This window comes from Jaculus jaculus, chromosome 10 (assembly GCF_020740685.1).
Source record: "Jaculus jaculus isolate mJacJac1 chromosome 10, mJacJac1.mat.Y.cur, whole genome shotgun sequence".
In the NCBI taxonomy this organism is placed as follows: domain Eukaryota; kingdom Metazoa; phylum Chordata; class Mammalia; order Rodentia; family Dipodidae; genus Jaculus; species Jaculus jaculus.
The window spans coordinates 110,573,246-110,597,787 of NC_059111.1; the positions used below are offsets into that span (position 1 = coordinate 110,573,246).

Consider the following 24,542-nt stretch of genomic DNA (forward strand, 5'->3'; position numbering starts at 1 on the left):
TTCTCTAACCAAAAGTGAGAGTAGTCTTCGTACATGGTATGAACATTAAGAGAAGTGCTTACTATGCCTGACATTTTTTAAAAAAATATTTTTATTTTATTTATATGAGGCACAGAGAGAGAGGGAAAGTGGTAGATAGAGAGAGAGAATGGGTGTACCACCTTGTGTATCTGGCTTATGAGGGTCCTGAGGAATCGAACCTAGGTCCTTTGGCTTCGCAGGTAAATGCCTTGACCACTAAGCCATCTCTCCAGCCCTTGTTTGGCTTTTTGAGAAAGGATCTCACTGTGCAGCACAGTTTAATTTGGAACTTACTGTGTAGCCCATGTTGGCCTTGCACTTGGAGTGATCTGTCTGTCTCAGCTTCAGTATGAGCCACCATGCCCAATCAAATATTTTCTTGACAATAATTAAAAATGTAAATTTTGAGTGGAGAGACTCTAGAATCTTGAGGAAGGTGTCCGTTCACTGGTCACTGAGGGTTTCTGAGACTGCAGGCAGACCTTCACCACATCCAGGGCCGTCATGAATAGGAAGGTGACCACAGCCCCATCTGCTGAAGCCACCATTTGTTGAAGATTGAAGGGGTAATGCCTCAGCATCCTGATTAGCCATCTTGAGAGTTTCAATCCTGGCTCTGAGAGTGTCCTTGTGCATCACTGCACCAGGGGCCTTAGCAATGTATGGACAGTGGAGGGTCAGCACGACCTGCTGCACACAGTGGCAGGACTGGGAAAGCCCTTGTTTGTTTGTTTGTTTGTTTGTTCATTTATTTATTTATTATGGGAGAGAGGTAGGTAGAGAGAATGGGCATGCCAGGGCCTCCTGCCACTGTAAAAGAACTCCAGACACATGCACCACCTTGTGTATCTGGCTTATGCTCCACCTTATTTTTTGAGACAGGATTTCTCAGTGAACCTAGAGCTCCCTGATTCTAATCAATTAGACTAGATAGCCAGAAGCTCTGGGAATTCACCTGTTTCCACCTCCCCAGCACTGGAATTAAAAGGTGTTTGTCAGCCGGGCGTGGTGGCGCACGCCTTTAATCCCAGCACTCGGGAGGCAGAGGTAGGAGGATCGCCGTGAGTTCAAGGCCACCCTGAGACTACAGAGTTAATTCCAGGTCAGCCTGGACCAGAGTGAGACCCTACCTCAAAAAACCAAAAAAAAAAAAAAAAAAAAAAAAAAAGGTGTTTGTCACCAACTTTTACTTGGGTGGCAAATACTTTACTCACTTAGTCATTTCCCCAGCCCTGTTTGGACATTTTTGTGTGTGTGTGTTATTTCTCTCCCCCTCCCCCTCGCCAGAGGTCTTACTCTAGCTCAGGTTGACCTGGCAACTCAGCTCCAGGCTGGCCTCAGACGCACAGTGATCCTCCTACCCCTGCCTCCCAAGTGCTGGAATTAAAGGCAGTGTGCGCCACCATGCCTGGTGAGTATTATTTCTATTTCTTTATTCACAAATATGGCTGGCTATTGCAGTATTGTCTGTTATGAAAGTACCATCTTTTTTTTAAAAAAAATCTCTGGTATATACATTTAGGGTTAGTTTAGGTTATTATTATTATTTTTGATTTTTCGAGGAAGGGTCTCACTCTAGCTCAGGCTGACCTGAAATTCACTATGTAGTCTTAGGGTGGCCTTGAACTCACAGCTATCCTTCTACCTTTGCCTCCTGAATGCTGGGATTAAAGGCATGTGCTACCACACCCAGCTCTGATACATATATTTAGAATTTGATATATTTAATCTGGTCTAAGTTACAAAGGTATATTTATTTGGTTATTAGTAGAGTTGTATCTAGAGGCATTATCAACTTTTTAAAAACTCATTAGAATGATAATTTTGAGTAAAAGTCTAGTTGTGGAAGGCAGTGTTTTTGTGTAGTAAGATGTTAAAAGTCACAGTTGATTATCCCCATATCTTCTTATGGAAATAACCTTTAGATGAAAAAAGCATTTCCTTTACGATGAGTCACAACCTCATGTTGTTCTTCTTATGTGTAGGATATTAAAATTTGTTCACAAGAATGTTATTAACTCAAGTAGTGGTTTTGTGTGGCACAATAGAGTAATAGCTGCTTTAAGATTTCTTATTATTTATTTTATAGCGAGAGAAAGAGAGAGAAAATGAATATGGGTGCAAAAGGGCTTCTTTCTACTCCCGACATATGTGCTGCTTTTTGTGTCTGGCTTTATGGGGTACTGGAGAATCCAGCCCAGGCCATCAGGCTTTGCAAGCAAGTGCTCTTAACCCACTCATTGATCTCCCCAGCTCTGACTTGGAGATTTCTGATATTTGCTGGATTGTCATGTCCTTTCTTGAAAGAGTTTGCCCACATGTCATTTTCAGTGTCTTTTGGCTACAATATTATCTGTGAGAAACAGCCAGTAGAAACCAAGAGCCCAGGATCTGGTCATTGTGGTCACCTCACTGAGACCCACCCTCTAACTCTATGCTCTTGGCTGACCTGCTTTTCTTATCAGGAAGATAGGGTCAAAATTAACCTGACTGGGCTGGAGAGATGGCTTAGCAGTTAAGTGCTTGCCTGTGAAGCCTAAGGACCCCAGTTCGAGGCTTGATTCCCCAGGACCCACGTTAGCCAGATGCACAAGGGGCCCCCCGCATCTGGAGTTTGGTTGTAGTGGCTGGAAGCCCTGGCACACCCATTCTCTCTCTCTGTCTCTTTCTCTCTGTTGCTCTCAAATAGATAAATAAAAACAAAAAAAAAAAATTAACCTGACTTTTGTAGCTTGAGTGAGGCCCTGTTTTGAAATGTTGGACACAGACAGGCAGACAGGTGTCAGGGTGTGTCTTGGGTCACCACATGAGTCACAAGACATGCACAGCTGTGACTGATGTCCCCTAGCTGTGAGGCTGAGTCACCTGTCTCACTACTGATTTGTCCTTTGCCACCTCCTTTCCCCTTTGCAACTGAAGTAGAATCTAGCAGCCCTGAAGTTTTTGTTTTGGTTTGCTACAGTGCTTTTGTTTTGTGTTGCTAAGAATTTATCTACCATTTTTTGTTTTTGTTCTTTTATTTGTGAGACTGGGGATTGAATGCAAGTACTTTCCTAGTGACTTTATATCCATCCTTTTTTTTTTTCTTTTATTTTGAGAGTCTCCCTAAATTGTCCAGGCTGGCCTTGAATTTATAATCCTCCTAAATATCCGGAGTAGCTGAAATTACAGTCCTATATTACCTTCCATCTCTCTTACTTTTCCCTGTACATTCCTAAAATATACCCAAGGACTCTTTATCCCTACTTTGAGTGGATTTTCCCTGTGTCCTCTTACAACAAAAACTGCCAGAGGACTTCCCAATCTTTTCTACTACACTTCCAGTCGTCTTGATGTAGTAGATAAGATTAACCAAAACTGCATGTGAGCATATTTTGTTATAAAACATGGATTCAGGGCTGAAGAAACAGCTTAGCAGTTAAGGCACTTGCCTGTGAGACCTAAGGATCTAGGTTCGATTCTCCAGGACCTACATAAGCTGGATGCACAAGGTGGCACATGCTTTTGGAGTTTGTTTATGGTGGCTAGAGGCCCCGGTGTGCCCATTCTGTCTCTCTAAAATGAATTTTAAAGTAGCAAAACATGGATTCATTTCCTTCCTTATGTGAATAAGTGATAGTTAGTGACTAGTATGGGGATTTGAAAATGTACATTCTGTTTCTAGATCAGTTGCAGTGGTTTAATCTGTTTTAAATAGTTAACTTCTTTTCTTTTTATTTTTTTTTTTTGAGGTAGGGTTTTCTTGTAGCTCAGGCTGACCTGGAATTCACTATGTAGTCTCAGGGTGGCCTCAAACTCATGGGAATCCTCCTACCTCTGTCTCCCAAGTGCTGGGATTAAAGGTGTGCGCTTCCATACCTGGCTTAATATCTTTTTGTTTGTATATGATGAATTGATATGATTTAGGATTCCCAGAGTAAGGTCGATCTGTAGAAAATTCACCCAGTGCTATGGGACAAGAATATTATCCCGTTCACCTTATACTATAAATAATACACTGGAGAATACATTATCCACTAATTTTTGATAATTCATCCCACATTTTGTATTACCAGTATCAAATCTGAATGATAGTCTCACTTTTTGCTTTATTATTATATTTATTATAATATTCTGCTTTATATAATATATAATATATTATGCATATTAAGGCAGTAACTTTTTAGTCATTGGTCTCTACTATAGTACATCTGTATATCATTTGTGCTTAGTAAACAGACTGTTGAAATAAATCACTAATTGTTTATTTTACTAGACTTTTTTAATATCCAATTTGTAAATTTTGTATAATGCTAATGTTGTCATTATGCATATTAGAGGTGAACTGAACTGGTCTTGTGGTTTAGATATGGGTCTATCATTGAAAGGTGATGTAATTAATGGAGTAATCTCTTGATGGTTCCATCATTTAATGATATGGTTGGGAAGTGATAGAAAGTAGGAAGTGGGGCCTCGTTGGAGAAAGTATGTCATGGGGACATGCCCTGCAAAAGTAGGCCTTATCCCCTATTCCCTGCCTGCCTTTTTTTGCTTCCTAACTGCCATGAAGTGAGCAGCCCGTGCCACCTGCTATTATCTCCATGATACTTTGCCTTATCCTAGGCACAAAGGAATGGATCTGCCAATTTTGAACTAAAATCTGTGAAAACATGAACCAAAGGAAATTCTTCTTTCAAATTTCTCTTGGGCATTTGTCACAGCAACCAAAAATTGACTCATACAGCTGTCTACTAAGAGCATCAATTTATTTCACTTGTACTGTAAATATTTAAAAGCCTTAACATGGATACATAAAATTTGTTAGTGTATTCTACATTAGCATCTCAGTACAGACTTTAAAACCAAACTCCCAACTATAACATGATACAAAAATGATAGTATAATTTCTTGTTTTTTTTCCACAGAAATAGTGATGTTAAATAATGAGCAATACGATCCTCAATAATCAAATAAGATCACAAATATCTTAGAATTTTTAAGGTTTTGATTTTACCTAATAGCTTGAGTTGAGATGTGATTCTTGGGCTGGAGGGAGGGATGGCTCAACAGTTAAGTGTGCTTGCCTATAAAGCCTAATAGCCCAGATTCAGTTCCCCAGTACCCTTGTAATGCTAGATGCACAGACTGGCACATATACCTGGAGTTTGTTTGTTGTAGCAGAATGCCCTGGCACACCCATTCTCTCTCTCAGTCTTTCTGCTTGCAAATAAATAAATAAAATATTAAAAAACAGATGATTTTTGCATGTTTGTATAATGTATGCATGTGTATGCACATGTGTGTGTATGTGCCCGAGTATGTAGTGTGTGCATGTGTGTGTGCCCATGAAGTGTTTTCTGCATTTACCTGTGACAGGGTACACTTACCTGCGGAGGGGCACATTCAGTGTCCCGTTTCATCGCTCTTCTACCAGCTCGTACTTGAGCTGGAGCATTCTGACCCTGAGCTTGCTGTTGCTATTTCACGAGCTCCAGCTACTCTGCAGCCTGTGCTTCCCACAGGAGAGAGGTTATAGGTGTGGGTGGCCGTGCCCAGCTGTTTATGTGGGCTTCTCAGGCCTCCTCATGTCCTCATGGTGCATAGAAAGAACTCTTAACTGATGAGCCATCTCCAACATGCAGATAAGATTTTTAGATTGGGAAAAATTAAGTAGTGAATGTGGCTGTTAGTATAAAGTGAAATTTTAGAAAGAATTATCAGCTAGTTATGTCATAGTGAAGCAAGAATGAAATATTTACCTTTGCTTATTTCCTGAATTAAGGTCATTATGATAGCTTGCCACAAACTTGGTGGCCTGAAACATGCTTATCTTTTACATATCTGAAAGCCCAAAGTGTATAAATTTTTCTTTTAGGCTGGACCAAAAGCTACCACTTTCTCTAGAGGATAAAGGGGAGAAGCCCTTTGCCTGAACTCCAGTTTCTTGCCTTGCTTCCCTTGGCTTTTTGGCTCATGACCCTCCACCTTGAAAGCTAGCAGCTGTCCTCAGCAGCATATGACCTTATCCTTACGTGTCACAGCTCTTTCCTTCCTCTTACAAGGACACTTTAGAGTGCACAGGGATAATCTTTTCAACTTAAGAGCCTTAACCACATCTACGAAGTTGTCTTTTGCCACTTAAACAACACTAATAGGCTCAGAAGTTAGGATATGGCTGTTGTAAGAGCCATAGGGTGGGAAGGTATATCCCCAAACATTGTATGTTATAGACAGCTTCATGCTGCTGGGATGAACATCCAAACCAGACATAGTTTATGGGAGGAAGGGATTTATTTCAAGCTTACAGATTCAGGGGGAAGCTTCTTCACAATGGTGGAAGAAGCTGACTTCATTCATAAGTCTAAGCATAGAGAGAAACCCCCACCAGCCAGCAACACCAAAAAGCAGCAAGCACTAGGGACTCTGTCAGTGCTCACACTGCTCTACATACTTTTGGGGTGGAATTCAGGTCCACCCCAGGGACACCTGCTCCAGCCAGGTGGCTGGAGACCCAGGTTATAAGGTTTAATAAAACACCAGAGTCCATGGGGGGGGGGTAAACTACCACATTGTCTCCCCCTACCCACCACCACTGAGATGGACTGGTATATTCATGACTCCACAGTGAATACCAACAACCCCTCTGAGGAGGGCCCTCAGTGGAATTGGGAGAGAAGGAATATAAGAGTATAACCCAATAGGAATATGGCCAATACATAATATACTGTAAATATCATAATAAAAAATAATTATTTAAAAAATCAAGAGTCGGGCTGGAGAGATGGCTTAGCGGTTAAGCACTTGCCTGTGAAGCCTAAGGACCCCGGTTCGAGGCCCGATTCCCCAGGACCCACGTTAGCCAGATGCACAAGGGGGCACACACATCTGGAATTCATCTGGCTGGAAGCCCTGGCGTGCCCATTCTCTCTCTCTCTCTCTCTCTCTGCCTCTTTCTCTGTCTGTCACTCTCAAATAAATAAATAAAAATCAAAAAAAAAATCAAGAGAACTCCCCCATCCCCAAAATATGGCTGTAATTTGTAGAGGCTGTTTTTCAGCTTACCACACTGCCTTGTATATTTAAATACTCAGTATCCAGGATGGTTTACAATTGTCGTCACTGCTCAGTGGTATCTCATCAGTTCCCAGGACCACCTCCCCCCCTCCATTGACATATCTGAAATCAAGCTATCTTAGAATAATGACCATTGTTTAAACCACAGTGCTGTTTCTTTTCTGTTTTTCTTTCATTTTGAGATAGGCTTTCACTAAGTAACCCAGCCTGGCCATGCTCACACTCCTGCCTATGTGCTGTAGCTTACAGTTTATCGTATCTTGAATAGCACCCCATGGCTATTTCCATTCTCCACTGTACCCCCTGTGCCTGTGAACAGTGTGGTCTTGCGGAGGTGGAATAGACGGATCCAGGCAGAAGGCTGGCCACAGAACTGTGAAGAAACAGCAGAGCAGATGGAGGGGTTTAGCTTTAGCTGCTGGACCCTGGGAAGACACTAAACATGGACAATGATGTGAAGTCTTAATTTAAAGATGCAAAAGTGGTTTGGCAGCAATACATGTATGGCCTGAGGATGGTAAGGGTACAGCATCCCGTGAAAACAATACTGAGAGGAGAAGAGAAGAGGAATGATAAAAGCCCTTGGGGGTGATTTTAATATGTTCTTATGTACTACTTTCGTTTGTTTTTGGTTTTGTTTTGTTTTTTTGAGGTAGGGTCTCACTCTAACCCAGGCCCACCTGGAATTCACTATGTAATCTCAGGGTGGCCTTGAATTTACAGCAATCATCCTACCTCTGCCTCCCGAGTGCTGGGACTAAAGGTGTGCACTACCACACCCAGCATACTTTTTTCTTTTGAGAACTTTAATATATGAACATACTATTGTTTGGTCATATTCTCTTCCCATTATTCTCTTTGTTTCCTTACCCCCACCCACCTTCCATTGAGGACCCTCTTTCTCTGTTGTCCTTTGTTTTGTTGTCTCATTCCTTTTGTCCTCATCCATCCTCCATATCAGAACAGTGCAGGTCTTATAGGAGATACAAGTAACCGTTTTGGGGTCATGAATATACCAGTTGGCTCATGTCGGGAGTATTCCTTCCCACCATGTGGCTCTTATATTCTTTCTGTCTCCTCTTCTGCCTTGTTCCCTGAGCCTTGACGGGCGAGATAGATATCCCCTTTAGTGTTGAGCTATCAATAGCTTCTTACTTTACTGAATGAGTTTGAGTGTCCTCTGGCTACTGACATTTCCATAGAGAATGTTCTCTGGTTAGCAGTGAGAATCGCACTCAAATATGTAGATTTTCTTTTACCTGAAAACCAATTCTTTGGAGACTAGCTGGGTGTCCCACATCTAGCTCCACACTGACACTGCTCAGAGTTAGTGTCAGACCCCACAGCTACGGGCTCTGACAAGACTGGCCCACTTCAGATACTAGCTACTAGCTGGGTACCCACTCTACCCACACTTCATCCTTGCCAAGTACAAGTTCAAGATTCCCACAAAACCCAGTCAGGCTTGATCATTTTCTAGAATGGCTCCTAGAACTTAGAAAAGCACTTTGTTATTGTCACAAAAGATACAGTGCAGGAACAGCTAGGCAGAGGAGGCACACAGGGACAGGTATTGGGTGTGGCATGGTGTCTCATTGCCTTCTCTGGTGCCCCACTCTCCTAACACCCACAGGTGTTTACCAATCCCAGCTCTCTAGTTCTGCCTGCTCATTCTGGTGATCAGCCCTCTTGTTCTGGAGCCCATCAGAAGTCACTTGAGGGGTTGGGGAGATGGTTCAGCAGTTAAGGCGCTTGTCTGAAAAGCCTAATGACCCTGATTCGATTCCCCAGCATCCACATAAAACCAGATGTCCAAAGTAGCACATGTAGCCTTGATATGCCCAGTCTCATTCATTCATATTTTCTCTCTCTCTTCCTCTCTCACTCTGCTTGCAAATAAGTAAACACAAATATTATTTTTAAAAAGGAAATTGTATTGCCTTAAAAAAAGTCACTTGATTAGAACAAAAGGTGTTTCATGGAATCTAGAAGCACTGTGCTGGAAACTAGAGGCAAAGGCCAATTTTTTTTTTTTTTTGCAATGGCAAGAGGCCCTGGCTTGCACATACACACTTGCTATTAAATAAGTTTAAAAAAATTTTAATGCTTGCTAGAAGCAACAATCTGGACAAAACTACCATTTACTATGAAGGTTTCTTGTCCCCAATCCCCCTGTTGTGTGTGTGCTCATGTGGAGGTCAAAGGACAACCAAGTGGCCATCCTCACCTTCTACATTGCTTAAGGCTAGCAGGCCTGTGAGCTTCCAGGAGATTTTCTCCTCACCTCCTGTCTTGCTGTGGGTACACTCTGAATACAAATGCCTACTACAGTGTCCAGCTTATGTGGGTTCTGGGGATCTGAACATAGGTACCTACACTTGCTGCACAAGGGCTATCTCCACAGTCCTCTTGGACCTAGTTTTCCAATTGCCAGAAATCGGATCCAGGAGTCTGGAGAAGATGCGAGAGGGACAGATGGGAATCAAGCAGAGACAGTTACTTGGGCAATTGCTAGAGAAATATGTGAAAAGAGCTGAAGGCACAAATTTATGTTGATACCAGCTGAGGCTTCCATCAGTTCCTCCTGATGTGCTCTACAGCCAGGTAGTGCAGGACTCCCTACTGGTGTCCAGAGAGTAAGAGAGGCCTTGCTTAAGGTTTAAAATTTTAACAGCCTCTTCTTTAGAAGTCTGGTCAAGATGAGGCGTGTGTGTGTGTGTGTGCATGCGTGCATACATGTGTGTGCACGCCATGGTTTCTTGCCATTGCAAAGGAATGCAAGAAATTTTTGTATCTGGTTTACATACATGGTGGCTGCGGAATTGAACCTAGGCCAGCCAAGCCTTATAAGTTTTAACTGCTGAGCCAGCTTCTCGGCCCCCTGCACGTGTTTTTTGGACACCAAGTCTTGCACTGAACCCGAAGTGCATCAACTCAGCTAAACTAGCTCTCCTGCAAGCCCTAGGCTTGGGTATGCAGTGCCAAGCCCAGTAGTTACATGGGTGCTGGGAATCCATACGCAGAACCTGACGTATTCATGACAAGTACTTCACCCACTAAGCCAGCTCCCCACCCCCAGTGTAGATTTATCCTGATAATTCTTTTATCATTCTGTAGTATCATTAGACTGTATGGTTGCTTTTTACCCCCATCCTCTGCACCTCTGTTCCCATCCTCTCTGATGCATAGTGACAGGATAAGATAAGCGTGGCTTTTAGTGTCTGTTGTACCTGGAAAGCACTGGAAAAGGAATTGCAGCTGTTGGCTTGGCCAGGTCTGGCAGCTAGGATGGCAGAGGGGGACATTTCTTAACCCTCTTTTACTTGCTTCTTGGCTTCCCCTCTCTAAGTCTCTTGAGTTTTGGTTTCTCCAGAAAGGTGGTCCATGTGTGTTGAAACTTTTGTCTCTCTTGGGTTACTTTTGTTTTATTTTGTTGAAACTAATTTTTACTCTGTAGCCCAGGCTGGCCTCAAACACAGTACGTAGCCCAGGTTGGCCTTGAACTTGAAGCACTCCTGCCGCAGCCTTCCTAAGTGTGGGGATTACATGCATGATCTACCAAACCTGGCTGTTTTGGTTGGTTTATTCAGATAAAGCAATATCAGCTGTTTTAAATATCAAAGGTCTCTAGTTATCATCTTCACAGACTGAGTTTCATTGCAGCACTGGAAGGATACAGTGTGCCGTAGGTATGCATCGATGTCTAGAGATTTCTTGGAAGCCTCTTGGGGTATATCCTATAAAGAACAGGTGTCTTGAGTTGTCTTAGAACTCATGTTTCTTTGCGCTAATTTGTTGTCTCCTATACTCTGTTTTTTTTTTTTAATTTGATTTATTAGTTTTCTTTTCATCAAATACAGGCAGTTTGGTACCATTGTTTAGGCTCATCTATGATCTACCCCCTCCAATTAGACCCTCCTTGTTGATGTAAATGGGTCGTGCACTGTGGGGTTAGTCCCCAGTTATTGGTATGCTAAATGTCTCTGCAAATCATGACCCAACATGTGACTCTGACATTCTTTCCGCCCCCTCTTCCGCAAAATTTCCTGAGACTGCTATTCAAATAAGAAAATGCCCCCTTGTGCATCTGGCTAACACGGGTCCTAGGAAATTGAGCTTCGAACTGAACTGGGGTCCTTCGGCTTCACAGGCATGCACTTGACCTTTAAGCCATCTCTCAAGCCCAAATTTGGCCATTTTGTAAATTCATTTCATACTTCATATTTTAGCAAGATGTAATAGGTTTGGAGTCTCTTGGGTCTGGATTTCTCTTCTTTCCATAGTCTGGTGTTATCAGCTATATCCTTTAGTCCTTCAAAAAGTTCTTGTGAATGTTAAACAAAATGTTTCATGTTCTTGGCTACAGTTAACACATACTGTTTGCATATTTGTGTTAGTTTTTCTACATAAAACAACTTGACAATATCAATAAATGTTAGAATCTAAAATAGGCCTTTGTTCTTTTTAAAGCCAACATTAAAAGATATTTTTTGGGGGGGTAGTGTCAGGTCTTTAATAGAAAATTGAGTAATCTTACAGTGATTATTTTTAGTTCACAGAGATAATATAAATAATATAAAAGTTTGTTATATAATTGAAACTTAAAGGAAGTTTGTAATTTTTGTAACTAAACATGTGTTCGTGTATTATATAACTTGGGGGATGTGTTTTCTTTTATCCCTGTATTCTTGTCTTTTTATGTGATGCTTTTATTTAAAACCGTTCTGTGCAACACAAGCAAATGATTATGAATGTGTATTAATGAGAAGCAGATCTTTTTCATGTATAGACTTTTAAAAAATTGTTAGCAGATTTACTTTCTTTAAATTTAATATATTCCTTTTCTCATTTCTTTGAAACTTAAATCATGGCTTGTAAATTAAAAACCTCAGTACTGTGCTGGAGAGATGGTTTAGCCATTAAGGTGCTTGCCTACAAAGCCAAAGGACCCAGGTTCAATTTTCTAGGACCCACATAAGCCTGATGCACAATGTGGCTCATGCATTTGCAGTTCATTTCCAGTGACTGAAGGCCCTGGCTCACCCATTTTCTCTCTCTTCCCCTCTCCTTTCCTCCCTTCCTCCCTCTCCTTTTCCCTCTTTCTCTCAAGTAAATAAATAGTGTGGGGGTGGAACCCCTCAGAACTATTGAATACCTTGTGATACTACTACTCTGAGATAGAAATATTATTTAGGGATCTGATCAGTTGTGTTCTAATTCTTGACTTTGAGCAGTGAGAGACTTAAACCACTTCAGGGGAGTGAGGGACTCTTCCTGTCTCATATCTCCTTTGTTTCTCCCTAGTTTTCTGTGTTTTCCTACTTGTCTCACCAGCATACCTATAGAGACCAAGTATATGCATATTGTCTGTGAAATGTTAATGAACCATCTAGGTAACATCAGACTGGATCCAGCCTGTGCATCCATTGCTCTTTCCTCCCCAAACCAGCCCCTTTTCCCTGAGACCAGGAGCAAGCTTCTAAATGTTAGGTATGAGGGTTCTTTAGGGAGAATAGCCAACAGGTGTGCAGTAGATTAAAGAGCTTTCCAGTGGCAAAAACAGTGACTGAAGTCAGAGCCCATTGGTGTCAATGGTTGTTTTTGTTCTGGTGAAAGACTGAGTGGCGAAGCTTTCTTACTACATGAGTTTTTCCTGATCCCTAACCCTAGCAGAGGTCAGCTGAGGGGCTCACTTATAATTCACTGGTACATTGGCAGACTCCTGAGAGTCTCCTGAGAGGAGGAATGTCCCTATTTTGGAACATTTATAGTCATTTCACTGTGTCATTAGAAAATGCTTGGTAAACTTGGTGTATCGAAAAAAATTTTTTGATCCAGAGGCTGCAGAGAACTCAACAATAAATCAGACTGCCAACAGGCCTCCATGGCTCAGGGGACATTGCAGAAGGAAGGGAAGAAAACTTGTTAAGAGCCACAGAATGGGTAGGAATACCTAAGACATGGTCTGCGCCTCCCACCTCATCCCATTGGGACTGACTGAGGCCTTTATAACCCCACAGTGAATACCCTAATAACTCCACTAAGGAGGGCCCCCAGGTTAACTGGATCAGGAGCAAGGGGATCAAAGAGTATAACCTATTACAAAATTTTAGAAAACATTTCTTTCTGGCACATGAATCTTGAGTTTCTTTGTAGCAGTAATAGGTCCTGGTGTGCCTATTCTCTCTAATAGCAAATAAGTAAATAAAAATGTTAAAATTATTTTTCTTTCTAATCAAATTTAGAATTGATTATGTAAAAATAACAATTCTAAGAACAAGTCTCTTCTGATATTATTAAAATATGCTATAAATTATTAAAATGATATTTTCACATAATCTTGAGTATTTTTGTAGTACTTTTATGTTAAAAAATTCCTATTTTTTTGTTGTTGTTTTCGAGACAGTGCCTCCCTCTATAACCCAAACTAGTCTTTTCCTACCTCTTAGAATGCTGAGATTTACAGGTGTGGGCCACCATATCCTGCTTGCAACATTTTCTTAATCTTGTATGTGTATGGACATGTTGTGTTGTACTTGTATATGCATGTTCATGTGTGTTCAGATTCATGTCTATGCATATATGTGTGTATGAAATCAAAGGACAGCCTTAGGTATGATGTCTTCCTTAGGTGCATTACATATGAAGCTAGACTTGCTGACCAGCTAGCTCCAGGGATCCATCTGTCTCTATCTCCCTTGTGTTGGGAAGGAATATAGGTGTAGACTACTATGCCCAGCATTTTACATGGGTACTGGGGATCAAAACTCAAGTCGTTCTGCCGGCAAAGCTAGCATATTACCAACAGAACTATCTCCTGAGCCTTGATTCTCTTAATCTTTAAATGCAATGGAAATATAGAAACTTAAATTTATGCTTTTCACAAGGAATCCAAAAGTATGGCAATATAAAGAAGAAAAGGTCAAGACTGTTTTTTTTTTTTTTTGTTTTTTTTTTACTGGATTGATATGTATTCTTCGACTCTTGTGTATTTATAGGCATATGTAACATAAAATATTGTTTACATATGTTCAAACTGTATTTTTTAAAATATTATTTATTTATATTTATTTATTTGACAGAAAGAGGGAGGGAGAGGGGAGAGAAAGAGAGAATGGGCCCACCAGGGCCTCCAGCCACTGCAAACGAACTCTAGACACATGCCCTCCTTGTGCATCTGGCTAACGTGAGTCCTGGGGAATTGAACCTGGGTCCTTTAGCTTTGCAGGCAAACACTTTAACCACTAAGCCATCCCTCCAGCCCCAAACAGTATTTTAAGACTATATTTTGGTCTGGGGAGATTGCTCAGCAGTTAAAGGTGCTTGTTAACAAGCCTGCTGGCCTAGGTTTGAATCCCCAATACCCATGTAAAGCCATATACACAAGGTGGAACATGTGTCTGAAGTTCATTTGTAGTAGCAATAGCCCTGGTGGACCCATTCTCTCTCTTCACAAATAAATTTTTTTTAAAAAAATTTAAGACAGTATTTTAAGAGTATTACTCACTTTTTATTGCAGGAAGATCTGGCTGTATTTCATTACCATACATAGATTTTCCTAAACCTATTGAAGCCTCTTTTAGAAAGCAGAAATTCATTTGATGGTATTTATAAGTTTGGTATAATGTACTATCTTAAGAAAGACAGGGACTTCCTGGCACAATTGGTAAATTAAATTTACAGAGTACCTATGTATAGAAATTCTCCAGTGCTGAGAAGATAGATGGTCGGTCTGCTTGCACGGTCTGATGCTGATTGTAGGTGATGAACTTGGAGGCAGAATGTGAGAGTTCTGCCCCTGAGGAGTATTCCAAGTGGTGGTATGAGAATGTTAAAGTAAAATTAGGGTGCTACAGGTGGAGGAGTGGCTGGTTTTCTGGTAGTTTTGTGTGGTAACTACAGTTAGCTAGTTCTTAGGGAAAGATTGATAGGAGGAAGAAATGGGGAAGGTAAGAGGTAAGTGGGGGAGAAAACCATCCTTTGCCATAGCCATGGCTGCTTTGGTTGGACAGAAGTGCAATAGAAGTAAGGTCTTTTGAGTTGTGAACCAGAGAAAATGTGATCACTCTGCCTTTGAAGATTACTGAGGAAGTTGAAGTATTTGATAAACACATAGGAGCTCAAAAGTCTTCCGTAAGGTAAATAGAAAATCCTGTTTAGAAGAATTTTCTGGTAGCTAAATTTAGTAGATGAAACACTAGGCAAGAGAGAAGTCCAGGGGAAGCAGGTGTAGATAATCAGACATCAAAAGGCAAGTCTATTCAGAGATATTATTTGGTGTTTACTCTGTAGTTATAGAAGGAGGGAGGAGCACTTCTACCATAGGGACCTAGATTTGTATGTATGTATTTATATTTAAGAGAGAAAGAGGCACAGAGAGAGAGAGAGAGAGAGAGACAGAGAAAGAAAGAGAGAGAGAGAGAGATTTTGAGAGACTGAGAGAATGGGCATGCCAGGGCCTCCAGCCACTGTAAATGAACTCCAGACACATGTGCTGCCACATGCATCTGGCTTACGTGGGTACTGGGGAATTGGACCTGAGTACTTCAGCATCACAAGCAAGTGCCTTAACCACTAAGCCATCTCTCCAGCCCCTGTTGTTTCTGTTGTCACCACTGGTGAGATGTTAGATTCAGGGGGCAGAAAGGGAGATAGCCTCACAGTAAATAGGAGGTACCAGGGCTGAATAAATTGGGAGGGACCTAGGCTTTCATGCTTCATCCATTACTCACCATCCCATACCTGGCTTTTAAGAGTGTTGAACTACTTCCAAGTAACATTAAAAAAAAGGTACTCATTAGAGATGATTTAATTTTGTGATCTCATTAGCTAAGTCTAACTAGCTCACCCACTCTCCTCACTGTTGTTATCCCCAGATCCCCTCCTGTTCCATGGGGTAAGTGCCACTGATTGTTGAACACTTATTCTGCTTGGGTCAAAATTTGCCCCCAGTGGTTACAGCAGATACTCAGTAGTTATGCAGTCATATTTAGCAGTTCTCAGTTCGTAATCCTTGACTGCTTGAGTATTATTTTTTCCAGCTTCTAAGCAGTTGTCTTAGTTCTAGAAAACTGCAATGCCTTGGCTCCCTGCCCCCAATGGATTCAAGCTTATTTAAAACCAATTTATTTCTGCTCACTCTAGCCTACCTCATTATTTAGGCAAATTATATACTTCATGTCATGTGCTGTAAGGGAATAAGGATAAAAAGAGAGCTCATTACACTTCCAGTGCCATCACCACTGTTTGCTTTCCTCCTTCTGAGGACCCAGGAGAACCATCACTCCAGGACTTCTATGTGGCTGTGAGCAGTGTCTTGACAGTGGTCTGTCCATGATCAGGGATTGACTGCTGCTAGGCCCCATTTTTTGTTTGTTATATTCAAACATGAGGCGTGGAGTTGGATTTCAAAGAAACTTTCATCTTGACTCACTCCCTATCTCCATGAGAATACATCCTACCTAGCTCCTAGTTTACCTTCCCTTAAGGGGTCAAAAGACAGGTGAGGGCATTTGTTAGCTTGGATTCTTTGATAGCTTTAGTGTGGCCTGTGTGTGCTACTTTCATTGAAAGTTCTTTACTTGGAGCCAAAAACAGCACTAACCTTCCTTTATAAGGTTTTATTTTACCTTGATGAACAGAGAACATATTTTTTCACCTTTTTTCTAAGTAGGTTTCTTTTTTGCCTTTTTTCAGTCCTTTCCCCAATATGCAAGTCCTACTGGGGGAGCTGTAATCACAGTATACATTTGGGAGAGGACCCTCACGTGGACAGGCATCCAACGAAGACTGAAAGAGGACAGCAGGGGGAAGAGGTGGATTTTGAAGATCCTAATGCTAAATTTCTGGCAAAATTATGCAACACAAGTGTTATTTTCAGTGTTTGATTTTTTTTTGAGGTAGGGTCTCACTCTAGCCCAGGCTGACCTGGAATTCACGATGGAGTCTCAGGGTGGCCTTGAACTCATGGCGATCCTCCTACCTCTGCCTCCTGAGTGCTGGGATTAAAGGCGTGTGCCACCATACCTGGCTTACCAATGTTGTTTTTAAAAGGTAGAGATTATTTTTCTGTACTCTGATGTTTCAGATGCCAGGGAATGACCCCTGGATGATGGGAGGCAGAGAAGGATCTGGTGACATTTGCTAATTCTCAGCCCCTCTGCTCCATGTTCTGGGAATGTGACAAGTTAGGTGCCACACTTTTCTCCTGAGACTGTGCTGGCATTAGAGCGAAGCATTTTAAAGACGTATTATATGAACATAGAACACACAATAAGAATACAAAATAGCCTGGGGGACATTTTGTTTATGGTTGTCAGTAGTAAGTAAGTCATGTATGTGTGCTTTCTCTTAGGTCCATTTTCCAGACACTGAAAGAGCAGAATGGCTAAATAAGGTAAGATTAGAGTATTCCAAATCCAGCTATCAGTAGGAATTAAGAAGGTGAGAGACCATATTCCCATATTTGGGGATTTCAGGGGAGCTTTTACTTCCCAGATACCTGTCACAAACACTACATAACTTTCATTTCTCAAGAGCGAGAACAAGAGGTTTGTCACTGATCTGAAGATTCATATGCTCATATGACATCACTCTTTGACCTTATGTCTTCCTTCCTGAGTACAGGTGGCTCACATTTATTTCATAGAAATTCTGAAAACATTACTATGAAGGAAATAACTTCCAAGAAACCTACCAACCTATAATTTTTAAAAATATTTTATTTATTTATTTGTAAGCAGAGAGAGAGAGATTGGCACACTAGGGCCTTGAGCCACTGCAAACCAACTCCAGCTGCTACCACTTTGTGCATCCAGGTTTACTTGGGTACTGGGGAATCAAACCCAGGTTGTTAAACTTTGCAGGCGAGTACCTGAACCACTGAGCCATATCTCACAGGAAGGAATTTGGGGACAACAGTGAGGAGAGTGAGTGAGATACTTAGACTTAGCTAACAGATCACTATATATGTATATAGGTTTTTTAAAAAAATATTTATTTATTTAAGAGTGACAGACGGAGAAAGCGGCAGATAGAGAGGGAGAATGGGTGCGCCAGGTCCTCCGGCCACTGCAAAAGGACTCCAGACATGTGCACCCCCCTTGTGCATCTGGCTAATGTGGGTCCTGGGGAATCGAGCCTCTAACTGGGGTCCTTAGGCTTCATAGGCAAGCGCTTAACTGCTAAGCCATCTCTCCAGCCCGTATGTAGGTTTTTTTTGAGATAGAGTTTCACTCTAGCCCAGGCTGATCTGGAATTCACTATGTAGTCTCAGGGTGGCCTTGAACTTATGGCAGTCCTCCTACCTGTGCTTCCCAAGTGCTAGGATTAAAGGCAGGCACCACCATGCCTGGCTCTATAATGTCTTTTAAAGACATATTTTAGGTTTAGTAAATCTTAGACTGAATGTCTCTTAGCCTTGTATCCTGAGCAACTCTAGAGTGATAGAGTGGCACTAACCTAGACAGTAGAATTGCAGGTTAGTCTGATTCCATAAAATTTATGGGTACTTAATGAAATCCATGCAGTTTTAAAAATTGTTTTGTTTTGTCTTGTTCTGCTTGGTGCAGTTCTGAGATTAGACCCAGGACGTTGCACGTAGTAGGCAAGTGCACCCCACTGAGCCACACCTCAAACCAAGATCTGTACAATTTATAGTAGTGAGTTAAAACCTGTGGAAATTTTAGCAAACACTAGATATGCTGACATATTTAAACAAAATATTTAACTAAAAACAAGCTGATTTTTGCAATACTGGCTAATCAGTAAGTTGTAATAAAATTTTAAAGTTTGAATTAAGCTTTATACATGATTGATTTTTGAGTAACAAAACCATTTCTTCCTTTCACCTTTCAAAATCATGTTTTAACTACAGGGTTATCATTTTTTTGGTGACTTAAGTCTGTTATGCATCATAAAAATTGTTTTGAGTTCTTTTGTCTTACAGACTGTAAAGCACATGTGGCCCTTTATTTGCCAATTTATAGAGAAGCTCTTTCGAGAAACCATAGAGCCAGCTGTACGGGGAGCCAACACCCACCTTAGCACCTTCAGCTTCACAAAGGTGGACATGGGTCACCAGGTCAGTTCCTTCTCCAGTGTGCTCTGTTATGTGCACAATCAGAATGCTATGGAAGTTTGATGATATTTTAAGTTGCTCTGCATGTCCTGGAGGAAATCATTCACTAAGAGGACCAACTAGTGTGTCTATAGTTCCAATAGGCTCTGCCTCCAATGGTACACTAGCTTTCCTTGCCCATCAGGAGCCAGCATATTATCTATTATTGCTATGCTGTTCTGGCCAGTTTAGCCTCACTGCACAGTTTCTATTTCTCTACTTTCAATGACTTATTTTTATATTTCATGTTTTTCAAATAAAATTCTGTTGTGTTTAGAGAGTTTGAGATGTGAGTTCACATAAGGTCCACTCTCAAAATGTTCAAACTGAATTGTAGGATCACATTCATGACCTAGGAGAGAGGAAAGGTGAATGCTATGCTTGGGATATGTCTCATAAAGAAGCTGTTTGTGGCTAGTATCACTTCTAATGAAACCCTCATATTTTAGTATCTCCTTCATGGAAACTTTTGTTGCTTTTGGCTTTTCTTTTAACTAATTTTTTTTTATTTGAGTGTATGTTTGTGTGAACCTTCCAGGGCTTCTTGGATGAATGCCCAACCAGCTTTACATGAGCGGCTGGGGAAATAAACTTGGGCTGGTGGGCTTTGCTGACAAGCAGCTCGAACCTCTGAGCCATCATATTTGGAGCTCTTTTTAAAAAAAATATTTATTTATTTATTTATTTATTTGCAAGCAAAAAGAGAAAGAAAGAGAATGGACATGCTAGGGCATCTTGCCATTGCAAAAAATCTCTGGATGCAGAAGTATGTGCCACGTTGTGCATCTGACTTTATGTGAGTACTAGGGAATCGAACCCAGTCCATCAGGCTTTATAAGTAAGTGCTTTTAACTGCTGAGCCATCTTCCCAGCCCTATTTGTAGCTTTTGAAACAAGGCTTCACCATATAGCTCAGGATGATCTGGTACTTATAATCCTCCTGCATCATCTTCCCAAGTGCAGGGATTAGAGATAAGTATTATCATGCCACTTTTGTGACTGGCTCCATATAGGCACTGAGAAGGATTGAACTCAGGTTGTCAGGCTTGCAAGCAAGCACCTCTGAGCCATCTTCCCAGCCCCTGTTTGCTTTGTTTACCAGTTTTATTTTATTTTATTTTATTTTTTATTGGAGAGAGGGGGAGAGAGAATGGGCATGCCAGGGCCTTCCGCCACAGCAAACAAACTGTAGACGTATGTGCCACCTTGTGCATCTGGCTTGCGTGGGTCCTGGGGAATTGAACCTGGGTCCTTTGGATTCATAGGCAAACACTTTAACCACTAAGCCATTTCTTCAGCCTGTTTTGGGTTTATTGAAACAGGGTTTTGCTGTATGTCACAGGCTGATTTTGTATTTGTAATCCTCTTGCCTCAGCCTCTCAAGTACTAGGAATAAAGACAAGTACCACCATACCTGCTTTTTTTAAAATTGGCAACATCCATTAGTATAGACAGTAGACCATGATAATCCTCTTACCATCTGCCTTTTTCACCTTCCAAATCCACTGTCCATTGTATCCCTTCTTTCCAGTTAGGCTTTCTTCTATTTTGATGTCACCATTTTTTCCATGCCTATTATACAAGACTTGTATAGGTAGTATCAGCTAATATGGTGAGTTTCAAGTCACCCCAGTAGTAACTACCATCTGAAAAGAGAAGCTTCTCTAACCAAAAGTGAGAGTACTATTATTTTTTTTTTTAATTTTTATTTATTTATTTGAGAGCGACAGACACAGAGAGAAAGACAGATAGAGGGAGAGAGAGAGAATGGGCGCGCCAGGGCTTCCAGCCTCTGCAAACGAACTCCAGATGCGTGCGCCCCCTTGTGCATCTGGCTAACGTGGGACCTGGGGAACCGAGCCTCGAACTGGGGTCCTTAGGCTTCACAGGCAAGCGCTTAACCGCTAAGCCATCTCTCCAGCCCGAGAGTAGTATTATTATATGGGCATAAACATAAGTGTTTAGACAGAAGTTTGGTGGACGTAATAAATGCATTTAGCCAGACAATAGTTGTAGTTACTCCTTTAGGGCTTATGATCTCTCCAGCCATAGGCTTTTGACTAGATTTTCGGTATCATGCCTGAGTTCCTTCCTGTGGAGTGGGCCTCCAGTTCATTAAACTTATAACTTGGGTTTCCATCTCTCTGGCTGGAGGAGGTGCCATAGGGGATGGATTCTGGAGTCCAGCCCTAAGGTGGGTTTGGGGACAGATCTGGATTCCAGCTGTACAGAGGGTGTGTGAAGAGTAGCTTGAGTTCTGACAGTTTGTGCTTGCATGTGGTGCCGATTGTTTCAGTGGTTTTACTTTACTTGGATCAATAAAAGGTTAGCCAGCTTCTTATACCACTGGTGGAACTTTCCTTGGATTTGTAAGCTGAAATCTATAAACTGGATATTATTCCAACAATGAGGAGCTGACTACATCACACCCCCATAACAGACATCCCACCATTATACCAGTTGGCACATTTGGTGTGGCTGGTCAGCTGTAAGGCTTACAGGGTCCACTGCTGGCTAAGACTGTAAATGACTTTTCTCTCAAAAGGCTGCACGGGGCTGGGGGGAATGGCTTAGCAATTAAGACACTTGCCTGCAAAGCCAAAGGACCCAGGTTTAATTCCCCAGGACCCTTATAAGCCAGATGCACAAGGTGGCACATGCATCTGGAGTTTATTTGCAGCAGCTAGAGGTCCTGGTGTGCCCATTCTCTTCCTCTCTCCCTTCCCCTTCTCTCTGCCTCTTTCTCTCTATCAAATAAATAAATAAAACAAAATATTAGAAAATATGTTTTTAAAAAGGTTGCATACTTTTCTAGCACCATGACAACTAGTCGTTAGGAAGGAAGCTTCCAGCTCAGCACCAGCTTGATTTCTCAGTGACCTACAGCCCAAATATGTGGAGTCATCAGCAATTGGCTCTTACCATCTAGTTCTGGTGGGCAGCCAAGGGCCTTGCTGTGCAGGTTTTTATTTAATTTTCTAAGTCAGCTTTTATAAGAATTAGTATGAATTCAAAGTAGTATTGATTCATATGCCTCATAGAAACTTAGAGTTTGGACTGTACTTGTAGACGCACACGGTTCACGTACTTCCCTGCATCGACAGCATTTAGCTGACACAGGATGGCTTAGGGCTCCAAAAGGTGCAGCAGAGGAGTGGTTGGCATGTTAGCAAAGGTCAGGTTGGCAGGTAGCGTATGTCACCTGCTGACTTTCTACATGTCTAGCTAGTGCTGTACAGGCTACTGGTTAACTTTCTCATCAAAGCTGATTGTTTTTTTAACCTGTGGAGAGTGCTTTCTCTTCTGTAGTTATTCCAAGTACACTGTCTCTAGTTGAGGCTCATGTGGCTCTTCCCTTTACTTGCTGACCATTTTCCTTAGCTTTGACATCTCTGAACCCAGGAAGTTATTCACAAAGACACACCTGAGGCATGGCTGTCATATTTAGATGTCCAAGTGCTTGTGCAGGAGAACTGTAGCATGTACATAAGATAATATTTACTTTACCTTTCATAATCTAAAGTGGCAGCAGCAGTTGGGAAAACCACCATTCCAAGTTAAAACACCATAAAGGAGTTGCCACAAACTTTTCCTGTAAATAGCTGGATAGTATAATAAATATTTTAGCTTTTTGTTGTTGTTTTTGCAAGGTAGAGTTTCACTGTAGCTCAGGCTGACCTGGAATTCACTATGTAGTTGCAGGGTGGCCTCAAACTCATGGCTGTCCTCCTACCTCTGCCTCCCAAGTGCTGGGAGTAAAGGTGTGCACCACCACAGCCGGCCTTATTTTAGCTTTTGACAGAATTTTGTTCTCCTGTTTTCTCTTCCCTTCTGTAATCCCTTGAAATGGTAAAAGCCGTTGTTAGTGCCAGAGTTATATAAAAGTATTCCAGAGCCTATTTATAGCCTGCAGACCATAGTCTGCTCTTCACTAAGGGAAAGAATACTTGGTGAAAATATAAAATTCTAACCTCAGCTGGGCTTATTTGGGGAAAATTTTAATGATGTTTATATTCTGTTATGCTTTAAGTTTGATACTGAGATCTTCGAGTTCAGTAAGTGGCAAGAGAGTGCTACTGCGGTCTAGGCCACATGTGTATGGCACCGTCCTCTGACAAGTGGTTGCAAACTCCAGCTATCTCATAGCAGCATGTCAGCCTGGCCTGCCAAGTGTTTAGGGTACCTGGTAATACATGAGGTCACCTCAGTTATCTGGAGTGAGGCTGGTCTTGCTGTTTCTCTTAATCTAAGAAAGCACTTAGGTGAGGAGGGGAATATATGGACTAATGCCCTGCTTCCATTTATCTTTAGGGTGAAATGGTTGCATTTCTGGGTGGTAATGCTTCTTGTGTGTCCTAAGTAGGATCATGAGGATAACACCTGGAGCCTGGGGAGCAGGAAAAGACTCAGGGGCAACTGAGTGCAGGTCTGCAGCTTCTTAAGAGGCTAAGACTCAGGATACTGAGCTTGTTGGGTGTTGGTAGTGCTTATGAGAAGTGCCCAGAACGTTCCTTAAGGGGTCTCGAATTTTCAAATATTTTGAAGTGATATAACCAGGTCCTTAGAATATAGCATGTCTTACAATTTGCCTTTTGCAGTTGCAGAGTCATTTTCCAATGTCATATATTAAGTCTTGATATTACTTTTTTTTTTCTTTTTGAGACAGGGTCTCATTATGTGGCCCTCATTGGCCTTGATCTCATAATCTTGTCTCAACTTCTCAAATGTTTATGTTATAAGCCTGCACTACCATGCTTAGCTACAGCTTATCTTTTTTTGTTGTTGTTCATTTTTTATTTATTTATTTGAGAGTGACAGACACAGAGAGAAAGACAGATAGAGGGAGAGAGAGAGAATGGGCACGCCAGGGCTTCCAGCCACTGCAAACGAACTCCAGACGCGTGCGCCCCCTTGTGCATCTGGCTAACGTGGGACCTGGGGAACCGAGCCTCGAACTGGGGTCCTTAGGCTTCACAGGCAAGCGCTTAACCGCTAAGCCATCTCTCCAGCCCATCTTTTTTTTATTTACTAAAAAGCTCCATTTTTGTGAAATTTTTAAATGAGAAATTGCAAGATAAGAAGTTACATTTCAAAAAAAAAGAAGTTCCATTTCAGGGCTAGAGGCATGGCTTAGCAGTTACGGCACTTGCCTGTGAAGCCTAAGGATCCAGGTTCAATTCCCCAGAACCCATGTAAGTCACATAAACAAGGTGGCACATGTGTCTGGTGTTCATTTATGGTGGTTAGAGGCCCTGGTGTGCCCATTCTCTCTCTCAAAAAAAAAAAAAAAAAAAAAAAAGTTCTGTTTCAAGCAATGTAATTAGGATAGAGCAGAGATCAGAATCAGTTT

General features: G+C 41.6%; 1 protein-coding gene across 2 annotated transcripts in view; it reads left to right on the forward strand.

Moving 5' to 3' along the window:
• Esyt2 (extended synaptotagmin 2) overlaps positions 1 to 24,542 on the forward strand; it is a 99,088-nt gene that overhangs the window by 9,300 nt on the left and 65,246 nt on the right. For both annotated transcript variants that reach the window (XM_004672029.3, XM_045160298.1), the window contains exons 2-3: positions 17,429 to 17,470; positions 19,022 to 19,156. In XM_004672029.3, coding sequence (XP_004672086.1) covers positions 17,429 to 17,470; positions 19,022 to 19,156 — 177 coding nt within the window. The remainder of the gene's footprint in view (positions 1 to 17,428; positions 17,471 to 19,021; positions 19,157 to 24,542) is intronic.